Source organism: Balaenoptera acutorostrata, chromosome 17, assembly GCF_949987535.1.
Source record: "Balaenoptera acutorostrata chromosome 17, mBalAcu1.1, whole genome shotgun sequence".
Taxonomy (NCBI): domain Eukaryota; kingdom Metazoa; phylum Chordata; class Mammalia; order Artiodactyla; family Balaenopteridae; genus Balaenoptera; species Balaenoptera acutorostrata.
The window spans coordinates 34,711,317-34,724,201 of record NC_080080.1 but is presented as its reverse complement, the minus strand read 5'-3'; the positions used below and the strand labels follow the sequence as shown (position 1 = coordinate 34,724,201).

Here is a 12,885-nt window from a genome sequence, read left to right as displayed (position 1 = left end):
ACCAATGTTTAAAAAGGAGGATCTGTTGGGCTGTTCTTAAAACTAGCACATGACTATTAAAAACTAACTTTCAATTTCCTCAAGTACAAAGCAATTACAACTAGAAAATAAATGTACTTTGGAAAGCTTTTTTAAAAAAAACTCTTTAAATCCAAGGTGCAGTAGTAAATCTAGGTTTTTAAATTCTACAAATTCTGAGCAAAAGTTGTGACCAAGCCATAACCAATCTACAATAACAGTCCCAACAAAGGTAGGCAGATATTCTAGAGTGGCAATTATTTCCTGCTATTACTGCAATGCACTTTACATATTGCAGAAAATTATAACTCGCAAAAACAACAAGAATACTCAACACTGTAAATACTGTTTTTCTATTTAAATAAAGTTGCACATTGAAAAAAATCAAACTAGTAGGAACACAATTTATATTAAAAGATATTAAAAATGGTCTGAGTTGCCTCAAATCAGAAGCAAACTGAACACAGCTCTCTGCCTGGGATCTTACTTTGACCAATGTGTACTACACATAAAACTTACTATACGGCATTGATGCACTGCTGGCAATTGAGGACGCATCACTGCACGTGGATGCTGGAGATGGTGGAGGACCCATTTCTGTTTTCACAGGTTCCTGCTTACTTTCAGGCCTGCAATTAGAAATAAGATCCTCCTTATAATTAGGAAAATGAAATATTAGGAACTTGTCAAATGGCTTATTTTTAAGACTCAAGTTTATTCCCATTAGGGAATGAAATAGTAAAAACATACAAAATGGTATTATTCTTTAGGATGCAAACTGAAAAAGATACACATTGCATACTTCAAATTTTTATTAATGTTTTAAAATAGGAAAGAAATATACTATGTGAAGCTATCAACAACTTGGAACAATGGTTCAGGATAAGCCTTATCTAGGAATAACAACAAAAGCTACACTCAATTTATCAACATAGCTTTATCATAAGCCTCTTGAGCAAACAAGTTTCACACTTTAGTGAACCCTGACTTGGACGTCGCAATTTAACTGAAAAGATGATAAAGGCAAATAAATAAAAAGTATACTGTATCATTAATTTCCTAGAGTTCAAAGAAGGAACTCTCCTCGCAATGGCTTATAAAACTTTACCACCAGATGGTCCAAGAATAATCACCTGCTATAACTGAAATGAGAAATTATAGTATTAATAAACTATCCCTCTTCCTTGAGTTATTTCATTAATGCTATACTCGAGAAGATAACTACAGCAACTACATAATATTCTACAGATGGTAAAAATATAATATTTTTAATCATTAAAAGGCAGAAGTCAATTTTTAGAGCAAAAAGTCATGTATTACTCAGAAATTTGTTATATATAGATCATGCTGGTATATATTATAATCAGGGTCATCATCTTAACCCCCTCATCTGCTATTAACTCCACCAGGAATTTCACCTGCGTTTAGAAATAGTCCATAGAAAAACAGCGTTATTTTTACCAGCATCTTAGCAAAGTGCTCAGTACAAGCACACATGAATACTCATGGCTGCTCTGCAAATCCTGTGACGGTGGAAGCAAGGCAGTACTGACTCATCACGAGCATGCTTAATTTCACTTAGCTCTTTTACTAAGTTTATTAATAGAGAAGGCAAATTTCAAGGAAGATTCTGAAAAACTTAATAAATCACAGGATATAAATACCACATCCTATTTTAATCTCGTTTTCTATTTGTGCACATCAAAAAGATTTCAAATGCTCTTTACAAAGTTTCATAAACAATGAAACTGTATTTCGCTACTTTTATTTTTAGGATAAAAACAATCAATGCAAGTAGAGGGAAAGTCTATCCACCTATTTTTAAAAACAAGACAATATATGGAATCTAAAAAAAAAAAATGATCATGAAGAACCTAGGGGCAAGATGGGAATAAAGACGCAGACCTACTAGAGAATGGACTTGAGGACATGGGGAGGGGGAAGGGGAAGGTGGGACGAAGGGAGAGAGTGGCATGGACATATATACACTACCAAACGTAAAATAGATAGCTAGTGGGAAGCAGCCGCATAGCACAGGGAGATCAGCTCGGTGCTTTATGACCACCTAGAGGGGTGGGATAGGGAGGGCGGGAGGGAGGGAGACGCAAGAGGGAAGAGATATGGGGGTATATGTATAGCAGATTCACTCTGTTATACAGCAGAAACTAACACACCACTGTAAAGCAATTATACTCCAATAAAGATGTTAAAAAAAAAAAAAAGATGGCATGTCACATCCTACTCAACACTTTGGTTTCTCCCTTTGAAGAAGCAAAGGAAAAGAGCTGCCAAGTAAGGATCAATTTATGACCTAAGAGAAGTCACATATCACCAGCCATCAACACGCATCTCCACCATCGTGGTGAACACCCAGACCAAGAGTATGACCTGCCCTGGGATAAAATGTGGGAGTTTAGGGAAGATGGCAATGTGGTATTTTTACTTATGCCTTTGCCTGCAATGAAGTAAGCCTTTAAAAAACAATTGTCTAGAGTCTGGTATTGAGAATGCTCAATTTGATCAGCTAATACGGGCTAGATAAGGAAGAGGATTCTAAAAAACCTTTTTCTCTTACACGGGTTCCTCCTAAATCTAGTGCCAGCTGAAATTCATGTGCTTAGAAAATATCCACACCATATCTTGCACTTTAATATAAAATATTATAAATCCATTTAATTGAATAAACATACTCTAAAACAAAAAAAATAATTAATTATAAAAACAAGACAGAGAGCACAACAAAGCACAAAATAAAGCAAAAAATCTTAATTAGGCATAAATTACAGGAGCTTTGGTTTATTAAAGAATACCTTTAAACTTATTTTTTTTAAACTTATTTTCACAGTAATCCTTGTACAATCATTACATTAATTTGAGCAAAAAATTTCAGAACTTTAAAAATCTATATGTATAGATTTTTACAGTCCCAATCATTTCTTTTCAATGCTTGTATACATTTAGAATAAAAGAAAATAGTACATCAAAATATTTAAAACGCTATTTCTGGAATGTGATATTATATTACTCTTCCACGTTTCTATAATGCTCATGTATTTTTACAACATTAAGAAAAAAAGTAATTTTGAAACTTTACTGAAGTATTTAAGATCGTGTACCAAACAACCAAATTATAATACACAAATATTTTTAAAGATAAGTAGATACTTCTAAAAGTACAGGTGTTAAGATCTGTGTACCTGGCTCCCAAACAGTAAGCCAGCCCCAGAATGTGGGTTATACACAATTCAGTGGTATTTCTGTTCACATATCCCCCCCAACCCAAAAGTTTACAAATCCTTTATGGAATTTCCCTCCCCAGCACATTAACCTATAAAACCCTTTCACTGATCAAGACGCAGGCAAGATGTTTGGTAGAAATTAAGATGATTATACATGGAGAGAGGAGGAAAAAGTCTGCCTACGACAGTAAGGCTGAACATATTATCACTGCTATACAACACCTTCCAAGGATGAACTCTAATGACAAAACAAAGACATCAAAAGAGAACTCTACACCGCCATTCTGGCCACCAAACATTAAGAATAATTATAATATACAAGTATTACCCAATCTGCAAACAGTAAATTTTACCAATTCCTTTCAAAATTCGTGGGGATCTTAATAAGACCCCCTCACGTTAACACTTCTCTAAGTCACTGTACACCTCTAAGTCTCCTTGGTTACCCCCCTTCACATACAGAGCAAACTAGAAACTGGTGTAAAATCAAAATTAGTTAGGGCATAGTACTTACTTAGCTTCAGTAGTTTTGCTAGCTTTGTCCATGCTTTTCAAGCTCTCAGGAGATCTAAGTTGAAATCTACAGCTATCATTCATATTCCAAACTGACTCCATTAAGACACCAACTTTAGGAATCCCAGCACTAATTGAAAATGCAACTGCTCCAGCATGATAGAGAGGATTATTTCTTAGGCATACCTAGCAAACAAAAGAAAAATCACCATCAAGATGACATAATTTTAAAACAAACTAGAGGAGTTATGTGTTCCCAAATTAAGGAGCAGGAATCATTTTGGCACATTTGCTAAAAATGAACTTTAAAATTTCATGCAGCAAATAGCCTGACTGTTCTGCCACAAGGACACAGAAGAGAAATAGCAGAGAAGAAGCTAAAAAGGTTATTATTTAAAAAGTGAAATGTGAACAAAACAATTACATTTTTTTGTCTGTTTCTTATAATTTTAAATTATTTTCTTCCTTAATTCATGATGCTATATATAGGCTCCATAACTTCATCTCTACCGATACTTGTTTCCCTCAGAAGACTGTTGTTTCCTACAACCCAGAATTTCACTGGATAATGTAAGTTTTCTCTTAAATTAGAAAAAGAATATGTAGACATTAGTGTTAGAAGTTAACTGAGTTCAGTAGTGAATAACCTATAAATTCTCATTGCCATGGAGCACCCCTAGGTCATACTCTAAAACCAATAACCTCTAAGGTGACACTGCCAAATGCACCAACAGTAACTCTAAATGAGATATGAACATTATTTCTGGAAATCTCTTTTGATTCTAAAGTAGTCCAATCTTACTGACATTCTGTTCAGTCATCCAGTGACTAATGATTGTTATATTTGACAGTGGACTATATGATGATCATGTTTTTTGTCAATTTATAATTAAATATAAGTCACACAGAAGAAGGTGGTACATTTGAGAAGTACAGGAACTGGAAATAACTGACACAGCAGGAGTTCTATCAAAGAATAGTTGTGTGTCACTAAATACAGCTCCGTGGCATAGAATGAATAGTTCAGAAGAGCCGACTTCTTGAAAAGGGTATGTCCTGCTTAGGTTGACTTAAAGAGAGGTTTCATCCATAAATTTTTGGAAAATACTGGTGAAAGCTTAAATACTGAAAGAGGATCAACAAGAAAGAAGGCTATAATTGTCAAAGAAATGTGGCAAGATATATTAGAAGATATGTTATCCATTAATACCTTCTTATAAAAATAAATGCACCTTAGAGACAAGAAGGTGTATATCCAGCATATAAGAAGACATGCAACGAATATTTGCTAAACACACTACTCTCCACAATTATGATCTGTGAGTGCAGGTGCTGCTGCAAACTCTTAACTGATCGACCTTTCTGATGTTAACATATGAACGACTTCCCCATTATGTGGCCATGACTGTCTTAAACCTCCAGTTTTCTACACTTTAAAACAAAATCTTATTCTATACCAAAGTATTGGAATATGCTGCTATTTTTCACCAATTTAGTGCCAAGCTATTTTGCTTAAAGCTTTTCTTCAGTGCATCTTTAAAGGATTTTTCTACCCTCCCTGTCTATAGTAATGTCATCCTACATGCTAATAAGGCATCTGCCAGGATATCCTGCTAATATGTGAGTCTAATAAATAAGGAACTTTGAAAACATTAGAAATCAGTATGTGAACTGAATAAGAAAAGGGGAGCTCCTTGAAAAGAGAGATCTGTCCAAACCAACTGACGTAAATAATGAAGACTAAACAACAATATTCAATAATGGGTAATCGCTGAAAACTTCCTAGTTGGAAGGCCAACAAAGGACTCAGAACAAGACAACCATGAATAGGACCAAAAAAAATGGAGTCCCAAACAAAAATAAGAAGTACATAAGCTGAGTTTTGGAGAAAAGTAACAGCTAAAGTAGTGATTACTTTTTAAGACACAGGTAATGTAAACATGATACCACCTTATAGTGATGAGAAAAAGCCGAATTGAAAAAAGTGCTAGATGAGGAAATTAGTGCCATGTTACGTCACAAAAACCACCATTTGTCTAAGCGTTAGGGATTATAAAGTCCTTAAACACTCACTGCAGCACTTGCTATAATGAATATAAATGTCAACTTTTAACCCGAAGATAAATTTCTACAAGAATCTAATGAATTAGAAGTATAACGGTAGTTCTCAAGACTCTTTTGGTCTCAGGACCATCTCCCCCTATTAAATATTACCAAGGACCCCAAAATCTTTTGTTTATGTGGGTCATATATAGTTGGTATTTAATGTATTAGTAATTAAAACTGAAAATTTAAAATATTTATTTAATATTAATAAACCCCATGTTAATATAATTTATAAAAATAACTACATTTTTAAAAAAATCAGCAAGAAAAGTGGCATTGTTTACATTTTTGCAAATCTCTTAATGTCTAATTTAATGGAAGACAGCTGGAGCCCCATGTATGCTCCTGCATTCAATTTGCTGTAATATGTTACTTCAGCTAAAGTATATGACGACAACTCAGCCTTACACAGATAGGTAACTGGAAAAAGAAGGACTCTACAGATCCCCCAAAAGGGCTGAGAAGCCAGCAGGAGTCCTTGGACCACACTTTGAGAACCATTGGGGTACTAGAAAAATCACATTCCATAAGATACATATATAAGAGGCTAAAACCATCTCAGAAACTAGTAGAAACACGAGGATTTGATGAAGCCTCCTGCCTCATGCTGACAATATCGCCAGAGAGCAGTTATCTTTCAAACTGCTTGGTCATAAGAATCATCTGGGATGTTTGTTACACATAAGGAAGGCTGCGTCCTACCACCAGCCAACTGAAGGAATAATTCAGGCAAGGTGCTCCAGACTCTACATTTTTAAACTCTACATTTAAGTACCAAATGATTCTTAAAACCAGGCTAATCTGAGAGTCCTGTCCCACAGGAAAACCAGCTGACATCAGGGCAGAATCTACGTTACTCAGCTACTGAATAAAAAGTGATGTGGCACGTACATACTACTGGCACCAGGTCCCTCAAATGACATTCGTGTATAAAAGTGCCTATGGCGGAATTAATTACAGGGGAAGAAAATGATTCTGATGAGCAACAATGTCCCTCAGGACAGACTCAATTCTTTTTTTTTTTTTTTAATATGTATGTATTTATTTATTTATTTTGCCTGCGGTATGCGGACTTCTTAGTTGAGGTATACGGACTTCTTAGTTGCGGCATGTGAACTCTTAGTGGCGGCATGCACGCGGGATCTAGTTCCCCGACCAGGGATCAAATCTGGGGCCCCCTGCATTGGGAGCGTGGAAACTTACCCGAAGAAGACCACCAGAGAAGTCGCAGGACAGACTTAATTCTAACCACTTACCTGGGTACCAACAGTGATGTTCGGCATTGAAGAAATACCAGCACTAGATTTGGGCTTTTTGTTTTTTGCTCTAGCTTTCTCTAACATTTTTTTCCTTTGACTAAAAGGGACTACACCCCTGAAAAGGAAAAGCAAAAATTGGACAAATAAGCAGCGAAGAAACCCACTAAATAAATCTGAAATTACACATATTATATTTAAGTATTACTAGTATATTCCTTCTCTAATATTTTTGCCTCAGTATAATATTAGCATGTATAACACTAATAATCATAACTTGATCACAGGTTTAATACATAACTGGGTCCATTTTTATTAAACATTTAGGATTAAAAGTCATAGGAAATTCATCATTTGATATTTTCTTCCAAATAATTCTGTTTCTTTAGTAGATTCCCCTATACATTACTTCTACCAATGCAAAGTTGCTGATAATTCCCTAAAACACAACAGAAAATACATTTGAAGTCCCTTTCGAACATTAAAGGAATAATTAAATGAGGCACAGAATATTCATACAATGACGTACTTTAATAACCTTTAAAATTATATTTTATGTAACTGTTAAATGAAAAAAGTATGAAAAACACTCTGTTTCTAATTAAGTAAAAGCAAAGTACACGTTTATATACAGGAAAAAAAAAAAAGATTAATAAAATACTCCCAAAATGTTAATAATTGTTACATTCGGGTTGTAGGGTTATAGGTGATTTTTGTTTCTACTTTATACCTTTTAAAAATTTCATAATTATAGTCACTAAGTATGTATTATTTTTATAAGCTTTTCTTTATCTTAAGGGTTTTTACCAATGTTACTTTGCTCCGAAGTGAAAATTTCCCTCTCTATAAAGCATTAGCTTTTTTTAAAATTTTAATTGAAGTATAGTTGATTTATAATGTTGTGTTAGTTTCTGGTGTACACCAAAGTGATTCAGTTATTATATTATATATATAGAATATGAAATATATATGAATATTATATGTATATATGTATATTCTATATATAGAATATGAAAAAGAATATATATACACACGTAGAATATAAATAAAAACAAGTAATTTTCAAAAGGATTGTGGTCAAAATATATATTCTTTTTCATATTGTATATATATGTATATTCTTTTTCATATTCTTTACCATTATGGTTTATTACAGGATATTGAATATAGTTCTCTGTGCTATACAGTAGGACCTTGTTGTTTGTCTATTTTCTATAGAGCAGTTTCTATCTGCTAATCCCAGACTCCTAGTTTATCTCTCTCCCACCCCCTTTCCCCTTTGGTAACCATATGTTTGTTTTCTGTGAGTCTAAAGCATTATCTTTCAACTGACCTTCTCTATTGGTATTCCACTACTCAAAGCACCTATCTGTGTACATAAAAGCATCCACTGATATGCAATACCCCCCCTCTGTGATACTCACCACCAATATAAATTGTTCTCTAGCTGTGCGCAGGTATAAAGGGCACAGCAATGTAAAGAAACAATCCGTTCTCCTTGAAGTTCTGAGTAAGTCTGTGCGGTGTGCTCTAATTTAGAAGCCACAGAACTTAAAGTTTCATCTACCCATGTAGCAACCTAAAGATAAAACATTAGAGGATTAAATAAAAACAAGTAATCTTTTCAAAAGGATTGTGGTCAAAACAAGGGCAAGGAATACCTACACTGTGGACTGGAACTCTAAAGGCTAGAAAAACAAGTAATTCAGAAAAGGTTCTTAATAAGACTAGAAGCTAAAATACTTTCTTCACGCAAATCAATCAAAATAGTAGTTATTGAAATAAATGTCTAAAGCCATCTCTAAGGCATTAATTGAAAGTAAATATGTGCCTCCAACAATTTTTAAACAAATTTAGTGACTCTAAAGTCACACTGATAATCTGAGGTATAATATCCATACTTCCTCAATCTATCTATTGTAGCTCTTCAATATCTCCTCTTTTGCCAGCACTTAGCTTGAATATTTTTTCCTTCCCTTAAAGTAGAAAGCTATCTCTGAAAAGGAATTATAATGCAGAGATAAACCAGCAATAAAAAGATTATACATTGGATTACTGTACTAAGGTTTGAGACACTTTGTATTTGCAGATCTAGTTAGATAGAAAGATAGAAATGAAAAGATGGAAAAGGGGCAGGGAGAGGAAGAAAATCAAGAATTTAAGAAATGCTTATCACAGTGTGTCATACCTTGTTATTTTCTGTAGCTACAGTTGCTCTTATGCTATTTGCAGACAGGAGAACTATCTTTTCATTGGTTAGCCCCAAAAAAGTTGCTCGTGGATGATGTAAGGAAGGATTCTTTGAAAGCGTAAGAAAAATGATTACCATTTTGTATGCTGATTTGAAGTTATTTAAAGCAAGATTTAATATAATGAAATACCTGCGCATTTCTGTAAGGCTCAGATTCACTCCACTTCCACTGATAAAGTTCTCCTTTACTGCTGACAGCCAAAAGCTCAGAATACAGAGCCCCAATACAGATGAATTTTGTTCCATCCTATATAGTGAAAATAACACAGTGGTATAAATATAACAACTGCCAAACCTAAAGATTTGGATACATCACATTAATTACTACATCAAATTTCGATTAATTATGTGAACACACAAACCGATTTAGCAAAGTCTCCAGCACAGCCCGCAATGCCCTCCTTTAAGTGGCCCAGCCCCCCCCACCCCGCCCCCAAACTCACTCTCCTCCAGTCATATTGGCCTTTTTCCTGCTCCTGCCAGGATCCCACCATGTCCTTGTTGTTCTCTTGCCTTGTTTCTCAGGTGACTCACTCCCTCTCCTCAATCAAGTCTGCTCAAATGTGACCTTCCCTGACTGCACTATCTACAAAATCAGCACTCTAATATTCCATCTCCTGACTCTGCTTTCCTTAGTTCACAGCACTTCACAACTTGACATATTGTATTTACTCATTTATAGTCTACTTTACTCAAATATAAGCTTTGTCTTGTTCACCACTGTATCCCCTCTGTTCTCAGAACAGTGAACAGAGTAGATGCTCAATAAACGTGTTGAATAAATGAAGAAAAAACAGACTAAGGAGTTGAAGTGGGGAAAGTCGAGTATCAACACAAGATTCCTTCCCTGTAGCCTATTCCAAGCTGCTGAAACAAGTGTCTGTGTTGTTTTTTAAGGTAAAAGTTCATTTAGTTTTAAAGCAATGCACATGCAATGAGTTGGAACGCAATTAAATTATAAAAAGTTCAGACAATAAATTAAATAAATAATATCAATGATAAAGTGATAATTTTTTTAACATAAGACCAAAATGATCAGAAATCTCACAGCAAAACTTGCCAATAAAAGATTTTACGTTGTATTTTTGCCACTGCAAAACTTCTCTGCTCTCTTTGATACCCTGGCTCCAGAGTATGCTAAACTAATGGCGTCTCTTTAGGTTTCTGTCAAATTCCAATCTTATTTGGTCAGATGGGTTATGGTGCTCAGCTACAGTCTGTGAAGCCTGCCAAGACTTATAATAACAACAGGTTACGCCTCAGAGCTGTATAGAAAGAACACTAATTTTAATCTTCTATTTTACCAGTGCCAATCAGCTCTATTTTCAAGTCACATCTATGGAGGGATGGGAAAGAGACCAAACTTGAAATTTTCCAACTTAGCAATTCTACTCTCCCCTTCACCATGGGTATCTGAAAAACACTGTGTACTTTCTCCAGGACTGCTGCATCAAATCTTAACATTTCTACCTCACACTTCCTTCTTGACCCCTTGGTTAAAAAGATGATAGAATCAGACCAAGTGAGTCCAAAACCTGGATCCAACACTTATTAAGTAGGTAACTTCAGATAAGTTATGTAACTTCTCTGAACCCATTTCTTCACTTCTAAAATGGGTATAATAATAACACAATGGGGAGGCGGGTGGTGAAAACCAAATAAAGTAACATATATTAAAGTACCTGGCACAAATAAGTGGTCAAATTCAACTCTGGTTACTCTGCTGCCCTGACTTCATCTCCTACTCACCCAAAAGGCACAAGCTTCCTGAGTATTTCCATCTCCATCCAGATTTACTTAATGAAAAAACACCATTCTCCCCTCCCCCTCCCCATCTCAGAGAAAGAAATGTCCCTCTCTACTATCTAAGGACAACTCAACCACACACAGTGGATACAACCCTCTCTCATTACCTCAACAACCATCCAAACCAGCCCGCCCTTCAGCCTTAGGCCCGGGGAAGTGAATTGTCACTTGGCGCGCGTCTCACCTCACCAGCTCGCACTGACAGCTACACCTGCTCTTGCAACAGCCTTATCGATGCCCCATGCATTGAACCAATCCGTCTTCTCTTCAAACTCTTTGAACCGTTGGACCCTGTTCATCACCAGTTCTAGAACCTCTCCTCTCCCTTGTTCACAGGTCACACTACTCTCTACTGGTCTTCCTCCTGTCTTCATGACTGCAGTATTTTCTCCACCTCCGTTGTACCACCATGTACTCCCTGACCCAGATTCTGTCCTTGTCCCTTTATTCAAATTATGCTCCACCCTCAGCCTAAGTGACTGTATCCACTGGGGCACCATGCTTTTAAACATGTACATCTTCTATCTCCAGACTAACCTGCAGATTAACTGTCTGGATGTCTGAAAAGCACCCTACCATCTCCAAAATGAATCCATCGTCTCCTCCATAGCTACATGTCCCCCGTAGTCCCCACCTCCACGAATGACATCACCACCCACCCTGTAATAGGAGGGCAACAAGGGAACCTGGGCCCTCTCTTCAACTCCTCCTCTTCTCTCAACCAGATGGTGACTAGCAAACCAACGCTATACTTTGTCTCAACTTCCTCGCAGATTCTTCCCTTCATGTGTCCTCACTGTCATTGCTTTGGTTGAGATCCTCACAATTCCTTTCTGTAACAATTCTACCAGTCTCTTAACTGACTCTAGATTTCTACTATTCCTGTCTTTCTCCCACCACTGTGCCAAGAGTGCTCGTCTCCTTAAAAATACACAAAACCAAACCCCACCAATCTCATCATGCCATTTCTCTAAGAACTTTGCTGGCAGAACAACATCCTAACTCTTTGGCAAGTTGTCTAGGGCTCTCTGGTCTTCTCCACCCTGCTCTTCTCCTTCTCCCACCACAGAGCAGCAATTCTCAATTTCTCACTGTTCCGCAAACACACCCTGACCTTTCCTGACTGAAGGTCCATACTTGATGTGTTTGGAATGCCTTTGCATCTTGGTTAATGCCTACTTAACCTTAAAAATGCTGCTTAGGGCTTCCCTGGTGGCGCAGTGGTTGAGAGTCTGCCTGCTAATGCAGAGGACACGGGTTCGAGCCCTGGTCTGGGAGGATCCCACATGCTGTGGAGCAACTGGGCCCGTGAGCCACAACTACTGAGCCTGTGCGCGTCTGGAGCCTGTGCTCCGCAACAAGAGGGGCCACGACAGTGAGAGGCCCGCGCGCCGCGATGAAGAGTGGCCCCCGCTTGCCACAACTAGAGAAAGCCCTCGCACAGAAACGAAGACCCAACACAGCCAAAAATAAATAAATTAATTAATTAATTTAAAACCCTTCATTAAAAAAAAAAAAAAATGCTGCTTAAATGTCATCTCCCCTGTGAAGTCTTTGCCACATCTCTCAGGTGGTGTTAGTCATTCCCCACTCTGAGCCCCTATAAATACCGTATTCACACCTTCAGTCTAGCACTGGTCATGCTGTGAACACATTTCATTGTATGTGAATGTCTGTCTTCCCCAGTGAGTTGCCT

General features: G+C 36.7%; 1 protein-coding gene across 1 annotated transcript in view; it reads right to left on the bottom strand.

Moving 5' to 3' along the window:
* UBR5 (ubiquitin protein ligase E3 component n-recognin 5) overlaps positions 1-12,885 on the bottom strand; it is a 142,883-nt gene that overhangs the window by 66,882 nt on the left and 63,116 nt on the right. Inside the window, exons 10-15 of the mRNA XM_057532432.1 lie at positions 9,514-9,630; positions 9,321-9,431; positions 8,557-8,711; positions 7,133-7,250; positions 3,772-3,956; positions 538-647 (exon numbers count right to left, since the gene is read on the bottom strand). Coding sequence (XP_057388415.1) covers positions 538-647; positions 3,772-3,956; positions 7,133-7,250; positions 8,557-8,711; positions 9,321-9,431; positions 9,514-9,630 — 796 coding nt within the window. The remainder of the gene's footprint in view (positions 1-537; positions 648-3,771; positions 3,957-7,132; positions 7,251-8,556; positions 8,712-9,320; positions 9,432-9,513; positions 9,631-12,885) is intronic.